The sequence below is a fragment of the Ahaetulla prasina genome, chromosome 1 (genome assembly GCF_028640845.1).
Source record: "Ahaetulla prasina isolate Xishuangbanna chromosome 1, ASM2864084v1, whole genome shotgun sequence".
In the NCBI taxonomy this organism is placed as follows: Eukaryota; Metazoa; Chordata; class Lepidosauria; order Squamata; family Colubridae; genus Ahaetulla; species Ahaetulla prasina.
Genome location: NC_080539.1, coordinates 336,525,132 through 336,545,071, shown reverse-complemented (window position 1 = coordinate 336,545,071; position 19,940 = coordinate 336,525,132). Strand labels below are relative to the sequence as shown.

General features: G+C 39.9%; 1 protein-coding gene across 1 annotated transcript; it reads right to left on the bottom strand.

Annotated features, from left to right (window-relative positions):
- Positions 1 to 1,867: 1,867 nt before the first annotated feature.
- Positions 1,868 to 19,675, bottom strand: HHIPL1 (HHIP like 1). Its single transcript, XM_058162678.1, has 9 exons — positions 18,959 to 19,675; positions 13,032 to 13,678; positions 10,728 to 10,871; positions 8,567 to 8,895; positions 8,273 to 8,399; positions 5,975 to 6,120; positions 4,421 to 4,502; positions 4,079 to 4,161; positions 1,868 to 3,436 (listed from the first exon to the last, which is right to left on the bottom strand). The coding sequence occupies exons 1-9, from the start codon at positions 19,229 to 19,231 to the stop codon at positions 2,823 to 2,825; spliced, it is 2,445 nt and encodes an 814-aa protein (XP_058018661.1). The 5' UTR covers positions 19,232 to 19,675; the 3' UTR covers positions 1,868 to 2,822.
- Between the last annotated feature and the right edge of the window lie 265 nt (positions 19,676 to 19,940).

The window sequence follows — 19,940 nt, the reverse complement described above, 5'->3', positions numbered from 1 at the left end:
AATTCAATCAATTCCTAATGAAATCCTGAACTTCTCATTCATGGTAATTGAAAACTCTGTTTATTCATTGATATATTCTCCTTTTGCCCAGCTTTTTTCTTTTTTTTCCCCCTTTCCCTTTTTTTCTAGTTCCCTATTCTGCCTCCCCCCCAAATGTCTTAATTGTGAAAGAGCAATTAGAATGAAAAAAGAAATTGTTCTCCACCATTACCCAGGATATCTCCTGTTTCCCATATCACATCCTTCAAGAAGGGAGCTTCACCGTTGGAGTACTAGACTTCACTCTGTGTGTAGGGTTGGCTTTCCTTGGGTTGGTGCCCTTCCAAGTGCTCTGGGTTTCCTCTGGCTATTTCTCTGCCTCAGAGGTTTCCAAACTTGGCAATTTTAAGATTTGTGGATTTCAACTCCTAGAATTCTAGGAGTTGAGGTCCACAAGTCTTAAAGTTGCCAAGTTTGGAGACTCCTGCTCTGCATGGTTAAAGACATGCATGGTGATGAAGTTAACCTCAGTAAATCAAAACCCCTAAAACCATCCCTTGATTCCTCTGCCGATCACATGCTCCAATCTCCAACCATCCCATCTCGAGACAGCACTCTGACCACTCCTCCAGATGCAGGACCAGCCTGACCTTGACCAGCAGGAAGAATGTTATTATGTCTAATGGCAACCCCTCTACTAAATCCTTTCTCCTACTTTCCCACACATGAGAAAGTGGCAGCACGGAAGCTTCTGGCTTAGTATGGCTTCTGAAGCTGACAGTTAACACCATTGTGACCTACCCCAGTTGAGTGTCACTGCTTAGGTCATAAAAGAAGCTTTTTCTGACAGTGAATGATCAGCTTTATGGCTCCCATTTCTTATTGAAACTCACTTCAGACAACCTTCCAAATTCTCTGCTGGACAAAAAAAACCTTCTAAAGGCGATTCTCTGCAACTTCCTCTCTTTTCCATCTGGGGGGTCTTTGGAGGGACTTGCCTCCCACTGAAGACATTTTGTCCTGCTGGAGATTAAAGGAGATTTCAGGGAATGGGATCTATAAGAAGGAAAGAGGGCACTTCGGTCTGCACAATGCTTTTACTGACTTTGCTCTTCATGAAGGATCTGCGAGAGATTGCATCTTGCTTTTGCTTCAGCTACCTTGGGGTGGGGGGACTCACTATCATGTTTGGCATCCTCAATTGAGGACTGAAGCTTCTCTCCAAATCCTTATGTACAGTAGCTGCCTAGGCTTCTCTTAGCAGCTCCTCCAGTATATTCTCCTCTAAGATGATGAGGTCCCATGAAACCTCTGCATGTGCCACTTCCTCTTGTACACGGATCTTAGTATTTCAGTCACTTACCTCCCTTTATTCTGGTCTGCTCCGTTCTATTCTTAATGCCATTCCCTAAACATCTTAGAGCCTACAGCTTTTAGTTTTGAGTTCATTTTGGTGTAATTAAATGCTGTTTTATAGTTGCTTTGCAAAGGACCATCAATATAATGGGTATTGGTTGTGTTTATAAACTGTCACTAGATTTAAAACAAAAGTAATAAAATGTGTTTGTTGTCATGACTGCTCATGGGAAGAATTTACAGGCAGCTCCAGCTGTGGCTTGTTTAGCATGTTGTATCATGGACAGGAATTCTATCATTATTTCTCTCTGGCTTGTTTATCTCAGAACAAACCAGAATCCCTAGCTTACATGACATGCTAAACAAACTATAATTCACTAGTCGTGTCCATTTATAGATAAAGCCAATTGTTATTTTCATGCTCACAATGGTTGTTACAAAAATGAAGACTTAAAAGTGGAATTTCATTGATAACCCTTACTTTCATGTTAAATGATAGCATATTTTCAGAAAAGAAAATAGTTGGAAATGATACTGTAAGCTTGAAGATTTGCATTCATAATTTCTTTATTTTTATCTTGCCTTTATTATTTATACAAATAACTCAAGGCAGCAAACATATTCAACATTCCTTCCTCCTCCTATTTTCCCCACAACAATCCTGTAAGGTGGCTTGGGCTGAGGCAGGGTGACTGGACAAGTAGCAACAATGTTGGATTGGAAGATCCTGAAAAAATATCATTTGCCTGCAAGAAGGAATTGGTGGGATCATAAAATAGAGGAAATAATCGAAAATGAAGAAGTGAAATTGCTCTGGGAGTTTAAAATTCAAATTCAAACCTACATGAACCTGCCACACCCCAGACTTCACAATTGTTGAGAAGAAAGACCAAAAAAAAATCTGGATAATGGATGTGACAAGGTCTGGAAGCAGCAAAGTAGAAGAGAAAGAAATAGAGAAGATAACAAAGAAATAGAGAAGATAACAAAGACCTGCAAACAGAAATAGAATGATTGTGGCAAAAGAGAGCAAAGAAAGTACCAATAGTAATAGGTGCCTTGGGTGCAATCCCAAAACAATTTCCCAAAACAACTGGAGCACCATCTGAACCCCAGTGATATTGACAAAATCACCATTGGTCAATTGCAAAAGACAGTTTCACTCGGAATAGCTTACATCCTGTGACAATACTTTTAACATCATCAAACACCCACACCTGCCTTTGCCAAGCCCTTGGGAAGGACTTGATTGGTGGATAAAAATGCCCAATAAGTTTTGATATCTGGCTAACCATACTGTTAACCACTGCAGCTTGTGAGGAGGGGTATCACATGGGCATACTAAAGTATTACTATCCCGGCCTGCCCTATGGACATGTATCTTTCCAAAACCATGTGCTAATTTGATAACCATAACAGTGTATTCATGTGGTCTTGTTTTTTTTTAAAAAGTCACAGCACAAACTCATGCTATTTTGTAGGTATTTCTACTCAAAAACTTCTTCTTGACTGCATATCACTCCTGCATCCTCTTTGTGGGAACAATTGTGCTTTCCAATCTCTGCATGGGAACATTCCAGGAGGGTCTTCTCATGTCCTATGCACTGAACATCATCAAGTAAAATCGAAAGTGAATTACCCTCCCCAAACTCTGCTTTCTTGGTGGCTCGGATTACAAAAGCATAACCCAACTGGCGACAAACTACTGCAGCTGCTTTAGAAGTCCACAAATCATCACACACAGTGCCCCACGCGCCATTGATAAAAATTTCAACCCTTCCTTGGTCTCTCCCTCTTGTGCTGCCATTCATGAGTCGGACTGCACCATTCTGTGGCTGTCGGGCAACACTGGAAGGCCTATTCTTCCTTCTTCGATATGGTCTCCTCCCAGGCCTTCCTCCTTTCCTGGGCTTTGAAGGTTTGGGTTTTGGTGCTATAGTAGTCATCTGCCATCCGTTCTGATTCCTAAGCAGAGTCAAGAGTTGTTCCATCCAGTCTGGAGTTGTGCCTTGTGTAGACTCTGTAGTTACTTTACTCCTCGCTGGGACTCTGGTTGTGGCTTTTATCTTAGGATCCTGTGCGGGCATTCTCATTATCAGTTCTAGCAAAGAATAACAAAGACAAATATTTTTTTTACAGGTCCTTCAAACCGTTTTATCTGGTACAAAAACTGAACGACTGATGGCAATAGGAGAAGCTGCCTAACAGATTAAGGATTGCTGTCTTTCATAACCAGATGAAAAGCAAATGAAACTCGTCTGTAATGTATTTGAGATTGAGAGGGCTGGTTGGCTGGGGCGGAGAAAATGAGTGCTTTACAGAGCAAGCCTGATCCTATTTCTGCTGTCTTATGGTAATTATTAAAACTTGGGAGGTGCTGGGTACTTGAACACATAATTGCCCTTCTGTCCCTACCACAATGTCAATTCTGTTTTCAGTGCAGTATGAAGGAGTTTCCTGTTCTCTGGACTACCAAAAGTAGACCCTTTAAAGACAAAAAAAAATAAGGATAACAAACTGGAGCTGCCCATGGTAATAGGCTGGCTTTAATGAAACCCTCTTTCAATTTTTGTACTGCATGTCCAATCTACCTTGTAGTCAATCAGCTCACTTTCTTGAAAGCAAAAAGATTCACTTTTTTTCATTAATCGGAATATTAGCTTCATTTCCTTGCATGAGCAAATCGTTTAGCCCCAGAATTCCCCAAGGTTAATACTCAATAATATGTGTCTCCATTACTCACTTTCCTTTGGAGCAAATTTAATGAGCCTGCCTTTCACTTTTACTGGCAAAGGGTCAACACGGCATTTTCCAGGTGGTGCTCTCCTGGTGAAAATAAGAGAAAAACATTCAGAATATCACAAACGTAAATAACAGCAAAGGACTTACATAAATGGCCAAGTAGTCATGGCTAATGGAGGAAATCCACTGTTAAAAGTACTGTGATAAGCAGTACTTGTTGTAGATTCAACAAAAAGTTGACAGTTTAACTATTATGAGAAAGATTCAAACTCAGTAAATAAGGCCAAATTTTTCTTCACATCAGCATTTACATGTTTATGAGCAAAAATGTTCCACGTCTTACCGTGATGTGTCAACTATTTTGTAAATGACTCCATTTGGAGCGGTGGCACTTGGTATTCTAGTTGACATGAAATAAAGTTCCCCTTTAGGAAACAAACAAACAAACAAAAAGACACAAATTGTTTATACATATTCCTTTGGGTCCACTAGGCAAATAAAGTAATCTGACATCACAAAAACCTTCAGAAACCAATCTTTAAGGCAATGCATAGAGATTTCTAACACATTACTCAGATCTTTCAATTAAAATCAGGCAGATGCACGCCTGGACTTTGAATACACTGAGTTATTTGGTGAAATTCATTGATGAGGATCCACTAGGAAATCCCAGAGCTATGGATTAAAAGTAAGAATTCAAATGAGACAATGATATATCACTTCTATGTTGCTAACCCCAAAAAATTGCACGATTATATATAAGACTCAGTCCCAGTTCCAAGAGAATCTTTACTAATCTCTACTGCTTTTGATATAATCATGCCAATGGATTTTCCTCAGCCAATCATCTATTCTTCCAAGAATAATAAAGACCTATTCCACGTCACTTATAACTTCAAACTACACATTAACCGTCTCTAATTTTATGCGGTCAGGATGGACAGGATGTCAACTCCATATTGCCCAGCCAAGTTTTTAGCACGCTGAATAGAAAGGATAGGCAATGACAAAGCATCTGGAAGCTGAGTGATTGGGGAGAACTAGTAACTAATAAAGAGTAATCCTGCAAAAAGTCGGCCATTCAGCTGACATGCTGATATTCATTCTTTAAAAATTAAAGGAATTACATATACCATGTTTCCTTCAAAATAAGACCCGATCTTATATATTTTGGGCCCCCAAAAGATGCATTGGGGTTTATTTTCAGGGAAACACAGGCAATGCGGGTAAGCTGAGAGACGGTGGGACGGATTGATACCCGATTTAATGGAGGCTGGCAATTCTGACACCCTGTGGCACCAGCAGCAGGCAGAGGTGCATCAGAATCACCTGCCTTCCCCCCTCCCCCCGCAGCTCTGTCTGCTGCCAGTGCTGCCTTGCATTGGAACCACCTGCCTTTCCTTGCGCCAGTGCTTGGAGGGCCAGGCCAGCTCGGTGGTCACAGCAATGGGACTCACCTGTGCTGCATGGGCTGTGGGGGCTGCCGTACACCATCTACCCCCATGTGTTTGCCGCCTCCTGTGCTGCCCTCCCCCCCCCCCCGGCTGATGAAGATTTTAACTAGGGCTTATTTTGGGAGTAGGGCTTATATTAGGAGCATGCTAAAAATCATGCTAGGGCTTGTTTTTCTGGTTGGGTTTTGTTTTTGGGAAAACATGGTGTGTGTGTGTTTGTATATATAATCTTAAAAATGTCTATACTTGCACAGAAATCCAAAAGAATTAATTTGCTAGCAAGCTTGGGTATTTTTTGCCTGTGACATGTTTTCAAATTTCAATTGTTCCTATGCCCAAAAGTTGAAAACTCATGTTTTGTGTTGGTCATTTGAACTCTATAATTCTATGCTTTCCCCACGCTTGAGAATATTAGCCACATATTTAAAGAATCCCTCTATTACCTGCCTCATCTTCAGCAAAAGAGATGATGTATTGATAATAGTTGTTGATAAGTCCAGGAAACATACATGTTTGGCCTGTTCCCATGCATATTTCATTGTACTGCCACTCTCCGGTTTTGTGATTCTCTTTCAAGGACATGAGACGCCTGAAAGATGAAAAGAGAAAAAAACCCCACATTAATTGGTATGCAAGAAATCAAGGAGAACAGCTTTTAACTATCCTACTCCAATTCAGAGTAATACATAAAAGCTAGCAACTTACTGGGCAAAGAGAGAACTAAATCAATCTCTTAGCCAGATTACTTTTCAACCGAGGTATGATTAATATCATTTATTTGCATATAGAACAAGGTAGAAATTAAAGTATAGCTAAAGTTAGACTTTAAAGATTAAGAATGTAATGAATATTTAATTATTCATCTTAGAAGGCTTAGCTTTCTAAGCCTTAACCTTATTAGTACCTTAACTGTAAGTACTAGAACCTGAATTTAGAAACATAAAGGTTGGCAGCTGTTCACTTTAACAAGCACGTATGTTGCACTATAGCACTTTTAAAATAGTTGCAGACAAATCCTATAATTATGTATCAATTCTTATTAAATACAGCGAATCCTCACTTACCAATCACTTGACGTTAAGACTGTGCTGAAAAAGGAGACTTATTTTTGGTCTTGGAAGTTGTGGCCATTGCAGCATCCCTGCAGTCTTGTGATTGTGATTTGAGTTATGGTGGTGCAATGGTTAGAATGCAGTACTGCAGACTAACTCACTGCTCATTCCATGAGTTCAATTCTGAATGCCTCAAGGTTGACTTAAGCCTTCCATCCTTCCAAGGTCAGAAAAATGACAACCCAGATTTTTCAGGGCAATATGCTAGCATTGTAAACTATCTAGAGAGGGCTGTAAAGCACTATGAAGCAGTATATAAATCTAAGTGCTATTGCTATTTGAGCACTTGGTAACTAACATGCATTTATTGTACAATGGTTGTAGCCATCACATGATCACCATTTGCTGTCATGAACCATAATTTGGCTAGGACTCTGACTTAATTTCTGATAATGGTGGTCCAGCTGTGTTGTGTCTTTGGATTGTCAGACTCAGAAATCTTCAGCCATAATTCATCTGAAGAGGTTGAGCAATCATAGGCATTTCCTGGTTAGCTGGAGCGGAGGTAAAATCCCCACTCCCCAGGTCTTGACACACGAGCAGATCAATGCCATTCAATGAACCTCCCCACCAGAACATTAGGATATATCCTGACTGCAGCCAGCTGCCTGCAGAAAGATTTGTAAAGATTATGTAGGTGCTTTGCCTTTAATCTTTGTTGTAAATAACTGTTTAGAATCCTGGCTTGTAATTCTTGTTCTTGTGTTTACTTGCTCTTGAACCGTTAACTATTGGACTGGCTGACTATTCAACTTGGCACTTTGACTTCTGGAAATGGACCATTCTATGGCTGACTGAACTTAAGACAGACTTATTCAGCCAAGCTCTCCTTATACAGATCTTGATTTACAATCTTGTCTACTATTATCTGCATAACTCCTTAGCAACTATGTTTGTGCATGTCTGCAACCTGAGACAGAACATTTGCAACCTTTACAATCTGCTTCTGACAAGCAAAGCCAATAGGAAACTGGTACAAGTTTCAGTTACAAGTTTCAGCCATGTGACATTGTGCTTAATGACCTGTAGTGAATTACTTCATGACTGCATCTGAAACTGACATCATAAGTTGGTGTGGTCACAAGATGTTTCACTTTAGAGCCACATCGCTTAGTGACAAAGTTGCTGGTCCCAAATGCAATTGGTAAGTGAGGACTACCTGATTCTGGTATAATTGTTTCTTTAAAGTTAACCATAGACAAGACACAGGACTATATAAATTATAAAGATCAACTAGATTTGGAATCCAATTATTAAATACTGCAAACATATCAAAATATTGCTATATGTTTAACACTTATGATATCATAGCAATAGCACATAATGCTTTTTAAAATGAATATCCAGTTTCTGAACAGTGGCATTTTACTATGAGGTATTTAGTGGTGCACTTTTATTAGTGGTTCACTAATAGTTCATCCAATTGTTAATATACATATACATACGTACATTCATATAGCAGCAACATAACGTGATGGACACATAAACTGCAGTAGAACAGCAATGGATGGCATTCTGTTAAATGCCAGGAAGAAGCTTATCAGCAAAGTTTAAAGCCGCCTTAAATACTGTAACACAGGATGCCATCTAATTCATCATTTGCCTAATAGCTGGCCTCCTGTCACTTACCCACTCATAAAATCACCAAATATGTAGAGCCCATTCAAGTTTGGAGACTCGCAACCTCGATAGACATAACCTCCTGTAACTGATTTCCCCATTTTGTGGGGATAAGCATATATTGGAAGGACATCATCTGCAGAAGGGGAAAAGGCAGTATCATACATATAGCATGCAAAGGAACCATTTTTATAATCAAGTATAAACTTTTTATAGATATCAGTTATAAAAGAGAACAAAATAATAATGAAAATATTTTCCCCCATACATTATTTACTGCAGTTAATCAAACCGCATAATTACCTAAAGAGGAATTGATGCAAAGTTTTTTGTCATAACAGCTGAATCCTTCTCGTGCTCTCCAGCCATAATTTCTCCCTTTCTCCACAATGTCAATTTCTTCAAATTTATTCTGTCCCACATCACCACAGAAAAGCCTCCCTTTCCCTTCCTTTGTATTGGGATCACCCCTATCAAAAGAACAACGCCACATATTCCTTGCCCCATAAGCATAGACTTCAGGTCGGGCTTTTGATTCATTGATGAAGGGATTGTCCGGAGGGATTTGATAAAGAGGTCCAACATCATTGTTTCCCACGCTGATTCTGAGTACTTTGCCTAGCAGTGCTGACCTGTTGAACACAAATAAAGAACTAGTAACAGTACTATTAGACAGCATCACCACCAGATGGATTTGTAACTGGCTGACCAACCACACTCAACGTGTAGCCCTCAATGGAACTGGATCTACACGGAGGGAAATATGCAGTGGGGTACCCCAAGGTTCTGTTTTAGGCTCAGGACTCTTCAACATCTTCATCAATAATCTGGACGAGGGGATAGATGGAGAACTCATCAAATTTGCAGACGACACCAAACTAGCAGGAATAGCCAACACTCCAGAAGATAGGCTTAAGATAGGTTTAAGACAGAAGGATCTTGACAGACTTGAACACTGGGTGCTATCTAACAAAATGAAATTCAATGGTGAAAAAAGTAAGGTTCTACATTTAGGCAAGAAAAACGAAATGCATAGGTACAGTACATGTGGTACCTTGCTCAATAGTAGTAACTGTGAGAGGGATCATGGAATCCTAGCGGAGAATCATTTAAATATGAGCCAGCAATGTGCAGCAGCTGCCAAAAAAGCCAACACAGTTCTAGGCAGCATAAACACAGGAATGGAATCAAGATCACGTGGAGCAGCAACTTTGCAAACTATAGCGTCTGGTATTTGATCTGAGGCAGAAATGAACCACAGGGAATAAATTCTTCCGACAGAACATAGTAAATGCAGTAATAAAGATATTCTTTATTTTCTAAAAAATGGAAATTTAAATTGAATGATGATGCTTACTTCTCAGCACCTTGTAGCAATCTTACAATAAGGGCAAAGAAAAAGTACAAAACTTCCCTGGTGACAAACATTTTACCCTTTCTGCTATTTTTCTTCCTCAGAAAAGATCTGAAATTATATCTCCTTCATTAAATATTGTGAGAAGGCAAAGAGGAAGAGAAAAGCATTTCAGAACTAAGGCAAGATAATTTTTTTGTGAGTGTAAATGTGTGCCTTTAAGACAATATTGACTCCTGGTGATGGACTGGACTAATCCCTGCAGTTTTCTTGACAAGGGTTTTCAGAAGTGGTTTGCCATTGCCTCCTTTCTAGGGCTGACAGAAAGTGACTGGCTGAAAGTCACCCAGCTGGGTGTCTGAAAGACTGAATTGGTAGTTAAGAACTGAACATTACCATTGGCCACTGACTGAATTATCCAAGTACTAGCAAGGCAAATTCAGTTTGGAGCATTAGCAAATTCAGCATTTGGATTTTAAATATAACGTACCTTAGGCACAATATGTTTTGAACTTCTTTTGGGAAATCTACAGGGTGTAATTTATTTGTGTGCTCATAAATCTGCTTCTATTTTTCCATGTGACAATAAGGACAGTGAAATTAATTCATTAGGCATTTCTTGATAAATTTTTAAGCTACTTGGAAAATCTCAGTTTTTAAAAATCATTAAAAATGTAGTAACATCTAGTCTGGTAGTCTGGGAACTAAACCTTTTGGGAGAATTGGAAGATTTGTTCAACTGTTATTGCGATTGCCAATACCTGCAAAAAATATTTGAATAATGAAATATTAGAAATTGTGACATTAAGGACACAGCTCCATGGCCTTAAACCAAACTAAATTCTTTGAACATAATTTATTTGAAATTGGCCAATAAACTTTAGTTTTGATTTAAGTTAATGGAGAATATGAGCCAACACTGATTTGATGGTACATAACAACCAACCAACCCTTGATATAACCGTATACTTTTTGCAATGTATACCAAGTTCCAATCTACGAAAATAATAAAATATATTACAGTATTGAGCCTACTTTCAAATCTATAAACGAAAACAGTACAATTTATTTGTTCCCTCTTTTACAAAGTTGATGGATTTAAAATCCTACTTGTTTTGAGCATTTCCATATGCCCCAAAAGGATCACCAGCCATTCCTCCATCTCCTGTGAAGATATAAAGATAACCATCATCTCCAAACAGCAGTTCTCCTCCATTATGATTGGAAGCTGGCTCTTCTATCTCCAGAATTATCCTGAGAGTATAAAAGAAGAAAGCACAAATCTTATACAAGGAATACAGTGAAACTACAACAAAACCAAGTTTTCAAAACTGCTTGACTGTCTGAATTTAACTTAAATCAAGCATATCCATATTTGTACATTCCTACTTTGAGCTTGGTGCAAATCAATCCAGTGTTGGCTTTTATTTTATTTTACTAAAGACATAAACCAGACCACATTTCAAATTCTTGCAAAAATAAAAGAAGGTGTAATAAAACAGTTTTTATTTGGTTTATATGTGGCTACCAAATTATAAAGATTCAAAATGCTTCATATTTAAAACAATCAGAATGCAGAAGGCATAAAAAATAATAATATGGAGAAGTTCATTAAAAAATACTTCAGCCATCAATATCATATGACAAGATAATAAAACAATAAAGTAAAACTGGTGGCCTGCTCTTCAATGCCTTTCAAAAGCAGATCATGGAAGGGTCCAAAAAGGCTTTGGCAAAGATATGTAATTTTACTAAGAAGATTTAAACAATAGTGATGGGAAAAGTTATATAGTCCACTGTACTGTACCAAGTAATAGTTTGTTCTCAGAGAACAATGAAACACTTCAGACTTTATGTGAAATACATACCTACCTTTGTATATAGTTAATTAGGACTAATTCTCATTGGAATCAATGTTACTTAGTTCTGAAGAGGCATATAGAATTTCACTTAATTTTAATGCCTGTTCTGCCCCCCCTCCCCTGGTTTAAGCATTCCCTAAGACTCAGGGGTGGGTTTCACTTATCTTTGCTACTGGTTTGCTTGTGTGCATGCCACTTCTGCGCATGCGCAGAAACTTCTGCACATATGCAAAGCGTATTTGATGATGTCCGGGTGGGTGGGAGGAGCCTCTGGCCTGGGGTGAACCAGTAGCAACCCACCAAGGCTAAGACTATATACTCAATGCTAGAAACATGAGCATAAACTGCACAGCATCTGTTCTATACAGTGACTATCTGCCAAGTGGATATACAGACAACATAGTCTGAAATGTTCAGTTGAAGTGTACTGTCCAGTCCTAGATTAGTCACTTGGAATCTTTGTAAGTGACAGCTTCACTATTATTTAAATATTAAGAAAGCGAATTAATACTTGTCCATATGGCTAAACTTTGGGCAGTAAATTAGTTGATGGCCCTTCCAACAAACAAAAATATTGGATTGTTCCAGGTTATGTAGAATGTTATCTCCCTTCAGCAATGGCTTAAAATCGAAATAAAATTGTGCCACTTCTTTCAGTCAGTCAGTCAGTATAGTTAGAATACTCAAGATTATAATACAGTTCTTGTTGCCAAGGAATAGCTAGCTGGACCAGATCAATACTGGGAGAATTTTTGAAAGTTAGTACAGAAAGTTAGTACAGTAAAACTTCAAAGGATAATATAATCATTCAATCTGGAGTAGTACTTCACTTATTGTTCCATCTCAGCATTTTTTGAAGCTGTACCATTTTATAATGAATTAGATTACTGGTCTATCTAATCCACTACCGTATTATCTATTCTGACTATCAGAATTCTCAATGATTCAGACAAACAATTAGTAATATCAGCATGGGAAGTATTTAATAGACTCTGTTGTGTCTTGCACGTCTTTGTGAAATAGAGGACTTTACTCATTCAACACTTGTTGCCTCTGGCACAAATAATTTGAATCTGCCTTCCATAAATACGTGACTTCCAGAAAAGCTGGATTTTACCTATTTTTAGTGACTTTAGTAAGAAGCAAATAAATAAAATTTCCATGAGGAATTTTTTTACATTTTCCAATCTTAGGCAATCTGGTTGCCTAAGATTGTATTATGATAATGGCTGGTTAATAAATATTCTTCAACAAATGATATTATTATATGCTACTCAGATTAGAGGTAAGATTAATTCCAAAAGCCACCTAAGAAACACATGGACTTAAATAATATAAAGTGTATTTAGTCTTGTTACTTTAGATGTAGCATAGATAATTTCTTCTTTTAAAATGCCCTGATAATAAGAATACCTTAGTATACATATGCACTAGACTGCAAGTAACTAAAACATGCAGATATTAAATTTAGGCACTATTGCCAATCCTTAGAAGTATTGTACATATTTGCCATTAAATGCCTTAAATACATTGGACATGTAAAGGGGCATACCTTTCAGAACCATGGTCCACTGAATTCATGTCACCAGGAGAAATTCTGAACTCACTGATTCGGATTCTCTCTTCATATTGAACTTCAACTGAATAGTAGACATATACCTTACCATTAAATTTGAATTTAGGGTGGAAGGCAATGCCTAGGAATCCTCTCTCATCCCCTTCCCATGGCGAGGTAAGTACAGCTTCGCTGATGTTCAAAAATGGTTTTTCAAGCCGTGACAAATCAGGAAAATAGGTCCAGACTAAACCAATTTGTTCGGCAATGAAGAATCTGTGAGTTCCATCACTTGCATGTACCATAGCAACAGGATTCCTAAGCCCATTAGCAATTTCAACTAAGCATAACTGCAGACATCCTTCTGAATCCGCAGTCACTAACCCAAGGTCTTGATTAAGATGCTCATTAGTTAAGAGGTGAGGAAAACAGTAGTCTGTGTCATCCAAGGACAAATAACGACAAAACTTAACCCTGTTATTTTCCAGTGCCAGTAACTCTTTATCAGGAGTGAAGTAATGAAACATTGACCTACAATCTTGCCACACTTGTATGCAGTAATCTTGGCAAAGTCCAGGAACAGTTCTCTCTGGAGTAGAAGGGTCTTCAGCATCATATAGATGAGCAGCATAAGGAGAACATTCCTAAAAATAAAAGAGGATCTCACATCAGTTGTTTTGGCTCCCCCATATGCTTCAGTAACAGAGCTGCCTTTGTTTTAAACAAAATAGGTGAATGGAAGATGCTTCTCAAGACACACCTAAACCTGCAGTAGGAAAATGGGAAATATTCATTCAACAGTATTGAAATAAAATGATGTGACTCTGGCTATTAAACTTAAGTACTGTATGTGGGCCCATAATATAATGAACCACATTTGCTCCTTTGGAGCCTCAGAAGGATAGTTGCCCATTTAAGTCTACCGTAGCGCAGCCATTTAGTAAGATAAATCCAGTCTATTTATAAACTGGACCAATCAGAAACCTGCCATATTATGGTATTTATCTTTAGATAATTGATCCTGAAAAGGGCAGCATAGCCATTACTTAAATGTTGGAAGATTTAATAATGCAAGAGAATTAAAACATTTAAAATTATAGCATTGTACACACAGCAAGTATTTTATAATATTTTAGAAAGTTGCAGAATAAATATCAAAGAGACCTATGAAAAAGACTGAAGGACTGAAAAAGAAATCATAAACTGTTTTATGATTTCTAATATTTTCAGGTCACTGCAAAATAGTACATGCCTAGAACAGTCTGCACCTTAAATTTTCTCTCTGTATCTGCAAAAATGAATTAGTTATTCCGTTTTTTCACTGCACTTTTTTGCTGTTAGATTTGAATGTTGATATTCAGAATGAAAGTCTGTTAGCATCTGTCTAGCCACACTGAGATAAAGCAGAGGTACAAGATGGGGAAAAACTGAGTAGCTGCTTTACCCTATTCCCGTGATGGCAAAACTATGGTACGCATGCCAGAGGTGGCACACAAAGCCCTCCATGTGTGCATGCGTACTGTCGGCAGCTGCTCTTCTGATTTCTGGTATGCACATGTGAGCTGGCCAGCTGGTCTTTGGGTTTATGGCGCTTTGGTGTGCGTGCGCTCCAGTTTGCGCACTTGGTGCCAAAAATATTCACCATCACTGCCCTATCCAAAACTTCCGTAGAATGTTGCTGTGCAATCTGACACTCCAATACATTTCTACAGCCGGTTCTAATACAGAGTTACATAACACCTGTGGGCAATAGTTGCCCAGAAAAGCTTAGGAATATCCTCTCATTGTTTTCTTGTTCAATGGACAACTCTGCAAGAAATATTGAAAAAGTGATCTGGTTACTGCTACCATATTCCCATAAAATTTTCCTGTAACCACAAGACAATGTTCATCTATTTGCATCCATTTATCTGTTTTCTGTAGTTTAGTTACTCCTGTATTTCTGAGAAACAATGAAATGCTGCGACTCTGTCCCTTGATATTTGAAATGCTGATGTTTTCATTACACATTATACACAACTCTATGTGGGCTGCAAATGTAGGCTGCAAAGAACCAGACAACCAGTAGATGGCAGCAAAATGATACTTAAAACTAATTTTTTGCTTACAACAACCTAGTGCTGTGATGGCAAACCTATGGCATGGTGCCACAGGTGGCACGCAGAGCCATATCGGTGGGCATGCGAGCTCAGCTCCAGTGTGTATGTGCACGCCGGCCAGCTGATTTTTGGGCCTTCTAGGCCCACTGGAAGTCACCAATCAGGCCATTTCCGGCCTCAGGAGGGCCTCCAGGGAGTGGGGAATACCGTTTTCGCTCTCCCCAGACTCCTAGAAAGGCTCTGGAGCCTGTGGAGAGTGAAAAACGGGCCTAACTGTGTCCACCATGCCATTGTGTGCCAAAAGCAAGGGGAGCGTGGGTGGGTCACGCGCGTATGCGTGGGGGGGGCATATAGAATTATATGTGTGGACACGCGTGCACACGACCCCCCCCACTCCCCTGCTTTTGGCACACAATGGCAAAAATGTTAACCATCACTGACCTACTGGTTGTTCACATTTTTGCAGCCCAGATATGGCAACTCTAATTTTAGGGCCTATTTGCAAAGAGAAAACAACAAATCCTTGACCCCCCACAAAAAAAGTACTAAAACACTTAAATATGGAAGAGGAGAATTTGGGTTTTTGGTTTGCAGACAATACGAGTTCCATTTTTGTATTTTTGTTATAAATTTAAAAACCCTAACAGTTCAAATGCTTCTTCTCAAACATCTTTGCTTATGATAACCAAGTAAAGAATCACATCTGGTTTACTATAACTTCATCTTTTTAGTCATACTGTTGGCTGGATAAGTATACAGCTGGGCTAGTTGAGGACAAGAAGCAAAAAAGAATCCATCACAACATCTGATTTCACTTAAAGCAGTAAAGAGTTTCATTGACTGAATGACCACTGACACCAGGACCAAGTTTTTTACTTACAAAATTTTAGGTTGATTAGTAAGATGAAAGATAAACAATTGTGATTGTACAAAATTCCATTTTTCTTACCCTTAAGAAATAATCGAAAGCAGCTGGGATAGAACTTGTGTTGTTAAAGGGTGACTTGTTTATCTATTATGTAAAGTCATATACATCTTAAAAAACTGGTATAATTTTCCCTTAGTGGACAACTACTGCTTTCAGTTCTCCTTTAGAAATGCTTTCTAAGCAAACTATAACTTTCATTGCTGCTACCAACATTTTAATTATATTGGTCCACGGTATATAGACCAATTCAGCTTAGGTGGTCTTTATCAGGTTATATCCTTAAGTTGTTTTCACCTTTAAAGACTTCGTGCTATAGTATTTCAAATTTTAAGGCTTCCTAAAACTCAGCATTTTCTGAGTGGGTACTGTTTTGGCTCCTCCCAACCTGAAGACGGGAACACAGGGAATGGTATTGACCTAGTTTAAAAAGTGGTGCTTAAAAATTTGTGAACCCTTTTGAATTTTCAATATTTCTGCAGAGATATGATCTGAACCATGATCTGCTCTCCAATAAGTTCTAAAATTAGAGAACAGAATCAAAAACATTATACATACTTAATTATTGAGCAAAATTCTTCAAAGCTAGATATTTGCTCTGTACAGGCAGGCCTGAACGAGCGTGCTATGTGATTCATCTCAAATTGTTTCTCTCTCTCTAAAAAAAAAAAAAAGAATTAATAGAAATATTGAATTACATACTTGAGGTGGGAAGACTGTTGTCTGAGGATACAGCCAGGAAAATATGCTACATGATTCTAAGCCCTTTTCAATCTTGCATTAAAAAGGGGTAAGGCATAACCAATCATATAATATAACGTGTTTCTCTGAAAATAAGACCCAGTCTTATATTTTTTTGAACCCTGAAATAAGCGCTTGGCTTTATTTTTGGGAAGGTCTTATTTTGGGACGTGTGGAGCAAGATGGGGCTCCTCTTGCTGTCTTACCTGATTTCCAGCTCTGTGTTTAAATATTTTCGGGGAGGGCTTATTTTCAGGGGGAGGCTTATTTTAGTGTATGTGCTCAAAAGCCCGACTTGGCTTATTATCAGAGGATGTCTTATTTTCGGGGAAACAGGGTAGCTAATATGACACAAAGCTGCCATTTGAATGGAAGTATAGTAGTTCTCAGCAAATTCAGAAAAGTGTAGGACTTTTCCTACAAAATTAAGCAAATATTTAATCTGTTGTTTTGTTTAATGCTGGAAATTGACATTGCTGAAAAGGCATGTGGAGAAAGGAGGCATAGTAAATCACCAGGCATAGTAATCTTATATAAATAGGAAGTACACAGCACATTCATTCAGACCTGTCCAATACACCTGGTGCTGGAGGAAAGCTCATGGCTTAAGAACAGACAAAATGATTTTACAAATCTATGACATAGATAAAAAGGCATCTGCATAACCTTGGTCCAGAAACTTTTACAAGCAAACAATGATACACATATTATAAAGAAGACGTTTAAGGTGTCACTAGTATTTGCATCTGGGATGATTAGAGGATCAGTCTTCAATGTGTATAGCGGAAATCAAGTGGCACAAGCACATACTGCATCCAGTATTGGTCACCACGTTGTAAAAAAGATGTTGAGATTCTAGAAAGAGTGCAGAGAAGAGCAATCAAGATGATTAGGGGACTGGAAGCTAAAACATATGAAGAAGGGTTGCTGGAATTGGGAATGTTTAGCTTAATGAAAAGAAGGGCTAGGGGTGACATGATAACAGCGTTCCAATATCTCAGGGGTTGCCACAAAGAAGAGGGAGTCAAGCTATTCTCCAAAGCACGTGAGGATAGAACAAGAAGCAATGGGTGGAAAATAATCAAGGAAAGAAGCAACCTAGAACTAAGAAGAGATTTCCTGACAGAACAATTGATCAGTGGAACAGCTTGCCTTCAGAAGTTGTGAATGCTCCAACACTGGAAGTTTTAAAGAAGAGATTGGATAACCATTTGTCTGAAATGGTACAGACTAGTTTCCTGCCTGAGCAAGGGGTTGGACTAGAAGACCTCCAAGGTCCCTTCCAACTGTTGTTCGGTTCTATATGAGGTAGTAAATTATCCCTTTCACCCACCTAATAACAAACATTTCTGGACAAGGAATTTATCAGTGTCTACTAGTCATTCTAAGCAGCTACACAGAATCTCCAGATTACTGAAAGGTAAAAGGAGGGGAAGAATGCTGAGTTATGCCAGGGTAAACACCACAGTGCCCAAAAGTATCATGGTGTTCTTGGATATCCATTTTGATTCTTAACAGATCCCCCTTTAAAATTTTCTTTTAACTAAAAATAGATAACTAGGCAGGAAAAAAGAGGAACTACAAAACAGAAAATAGTGAACTGGTATTGCATAATGTCTTGCCTTAAAGGGGTATTACTGTCTGAGGGCCTTTGTACCTGCTGAACTATATTAAAATGAAGAACACCCCTAATGTTCCTGCAGCAGAGAGTCTAGTACATTATCTGTCTTACACAAGGTCACCTCCTTGATCTAGTCCAGGATTCTGATTGACAGCAAAGGTCTTTTTTACACTTTCTATTTCAAGCAGTCTTCAGATAAATCCTTTCATTGCAGGACAACTCTCACTCTTTTTGTTATTGAGGAAACCTGGGAACCGAAGTCCAATAAATCCCAAGGATAGCAGACTGAGGACGGCAGCTCCAAAGTTTCAACTACGCCTGACGCTGAAGTTGGGAGAGATCTGCAGGTAGCTAGACCAAATTATGGGTTCTACCGACAAAGTGAGATGGACTCAGTCAGTCTTGTCTGTGGAGCAGGATCAGCGCCAGCTCCATCCAAAGTGGCTGGGGTGGGAGTGTGGGGGAAGAGATGGATGGATGGAGCGGTGGTGGTCCGGTTGTGGGGAGGAGATCTGGCCCGCGCCCGCCCTCCGCTCACCTGACATAGGAGGCTCTGCAGGTGGCCGGCGCAAACGGTGTAGGTGGCCTCGGCAAAATGCTCGCTGATGCGATAGTAACGTTCCAACAGGGCAGCATCACGCCCCGCGTCGCAGCAGCCGAAGTTTGAGTACTGCACGCAGAAAGTGAGAGGGCGAGGAGGCTTGAAAGGCGGTTTGAAATCCAGGCATTGTGGATGGCTCGACGCCAGTTCTGTGAACAGGGCCAGCCAGGCTACCAGAGTCCAGGATCGGCGCCCAGGGCCCCTCGTCATGCTTCCTCGGGCTAGGGTAGGCGCAGTCCAGCGGGGTAACTGCGGAGAACAAGGGCGCGGGAGTTCCCAGGCGCCGTCCTGAGCATGATTCTCTCCGGCTCAGGCTTCGGCCCGCCGCCTTCAGAAGGCGCCCCGCTCCCCTCGGCAGATCCCGTCGGGCCTTTTAGATCCCGCAGCCTGTTTAGGGCTTGCTTTATGGGCGCTGGAATGGAAGTGCCTTTTGGGAAACGGCGGGAGGGGCCCTTCGCGAAAAGGAGAGAGAGAGAGAGAGAGAGAGACGCGCTCAATCAAGTCAAGCGATAGCCCAGCAGATTCTCCACCGGGTTGCGACTTTCCTCACGGCCTTTCCAGTGAAGTGGTGGATTTCTCCCAGCGGACAAGCGAAGCTTAGATTCCCCTTTCCCGCCCCGCCCTCAGTTTTCCAAAGCACATCAGATCCAAAAGAGGGGAAGGAAAGTGGAGGCGCCGCCTTCCTCCAGCGCGGGGCGTGTAAATAGCCGCTGGAACAGCACCCGACGCGCTTGCTGAGCTCCAGGAAGGAGGCACGTGCGGCAGCAGCAGCAGCAACAACTCTACTGCCGGGAGAAACGCGTGAATCGAGTCAGACGTTGCGCGTGTTAGAAAGAGGGTGGAAATGGAATTGGCGTGCAAGCGGATAAAAAGTTGCCCAAATCTTAACAGGTGGGAACCCCGCCGACGCAATTGCTTC

Coding starts and splice junctions, on each gene's coding strand:
- HHIPL1 (XM_058162678.1), bottom strand. CDS start 19,231: ATGACGAGGGGCCCTGGGCGCCGATCCTGGACTCTGGTAGCCTGGCTG. Junction 8,896..10,727: donor TATGGAAATGCTCAAAACAA/GTAGGATTTTAA, acceptor TGTGTTCAACAG/GTCAGCACTGCTAGGCAAAG. Junction 8,400..8,566: donor TTGCATCAATTCCTCTTTAG/GTAATTATGCGG, acceptor CCCCTTCTGCAG/ATGATGTCCTTCCAATATAT.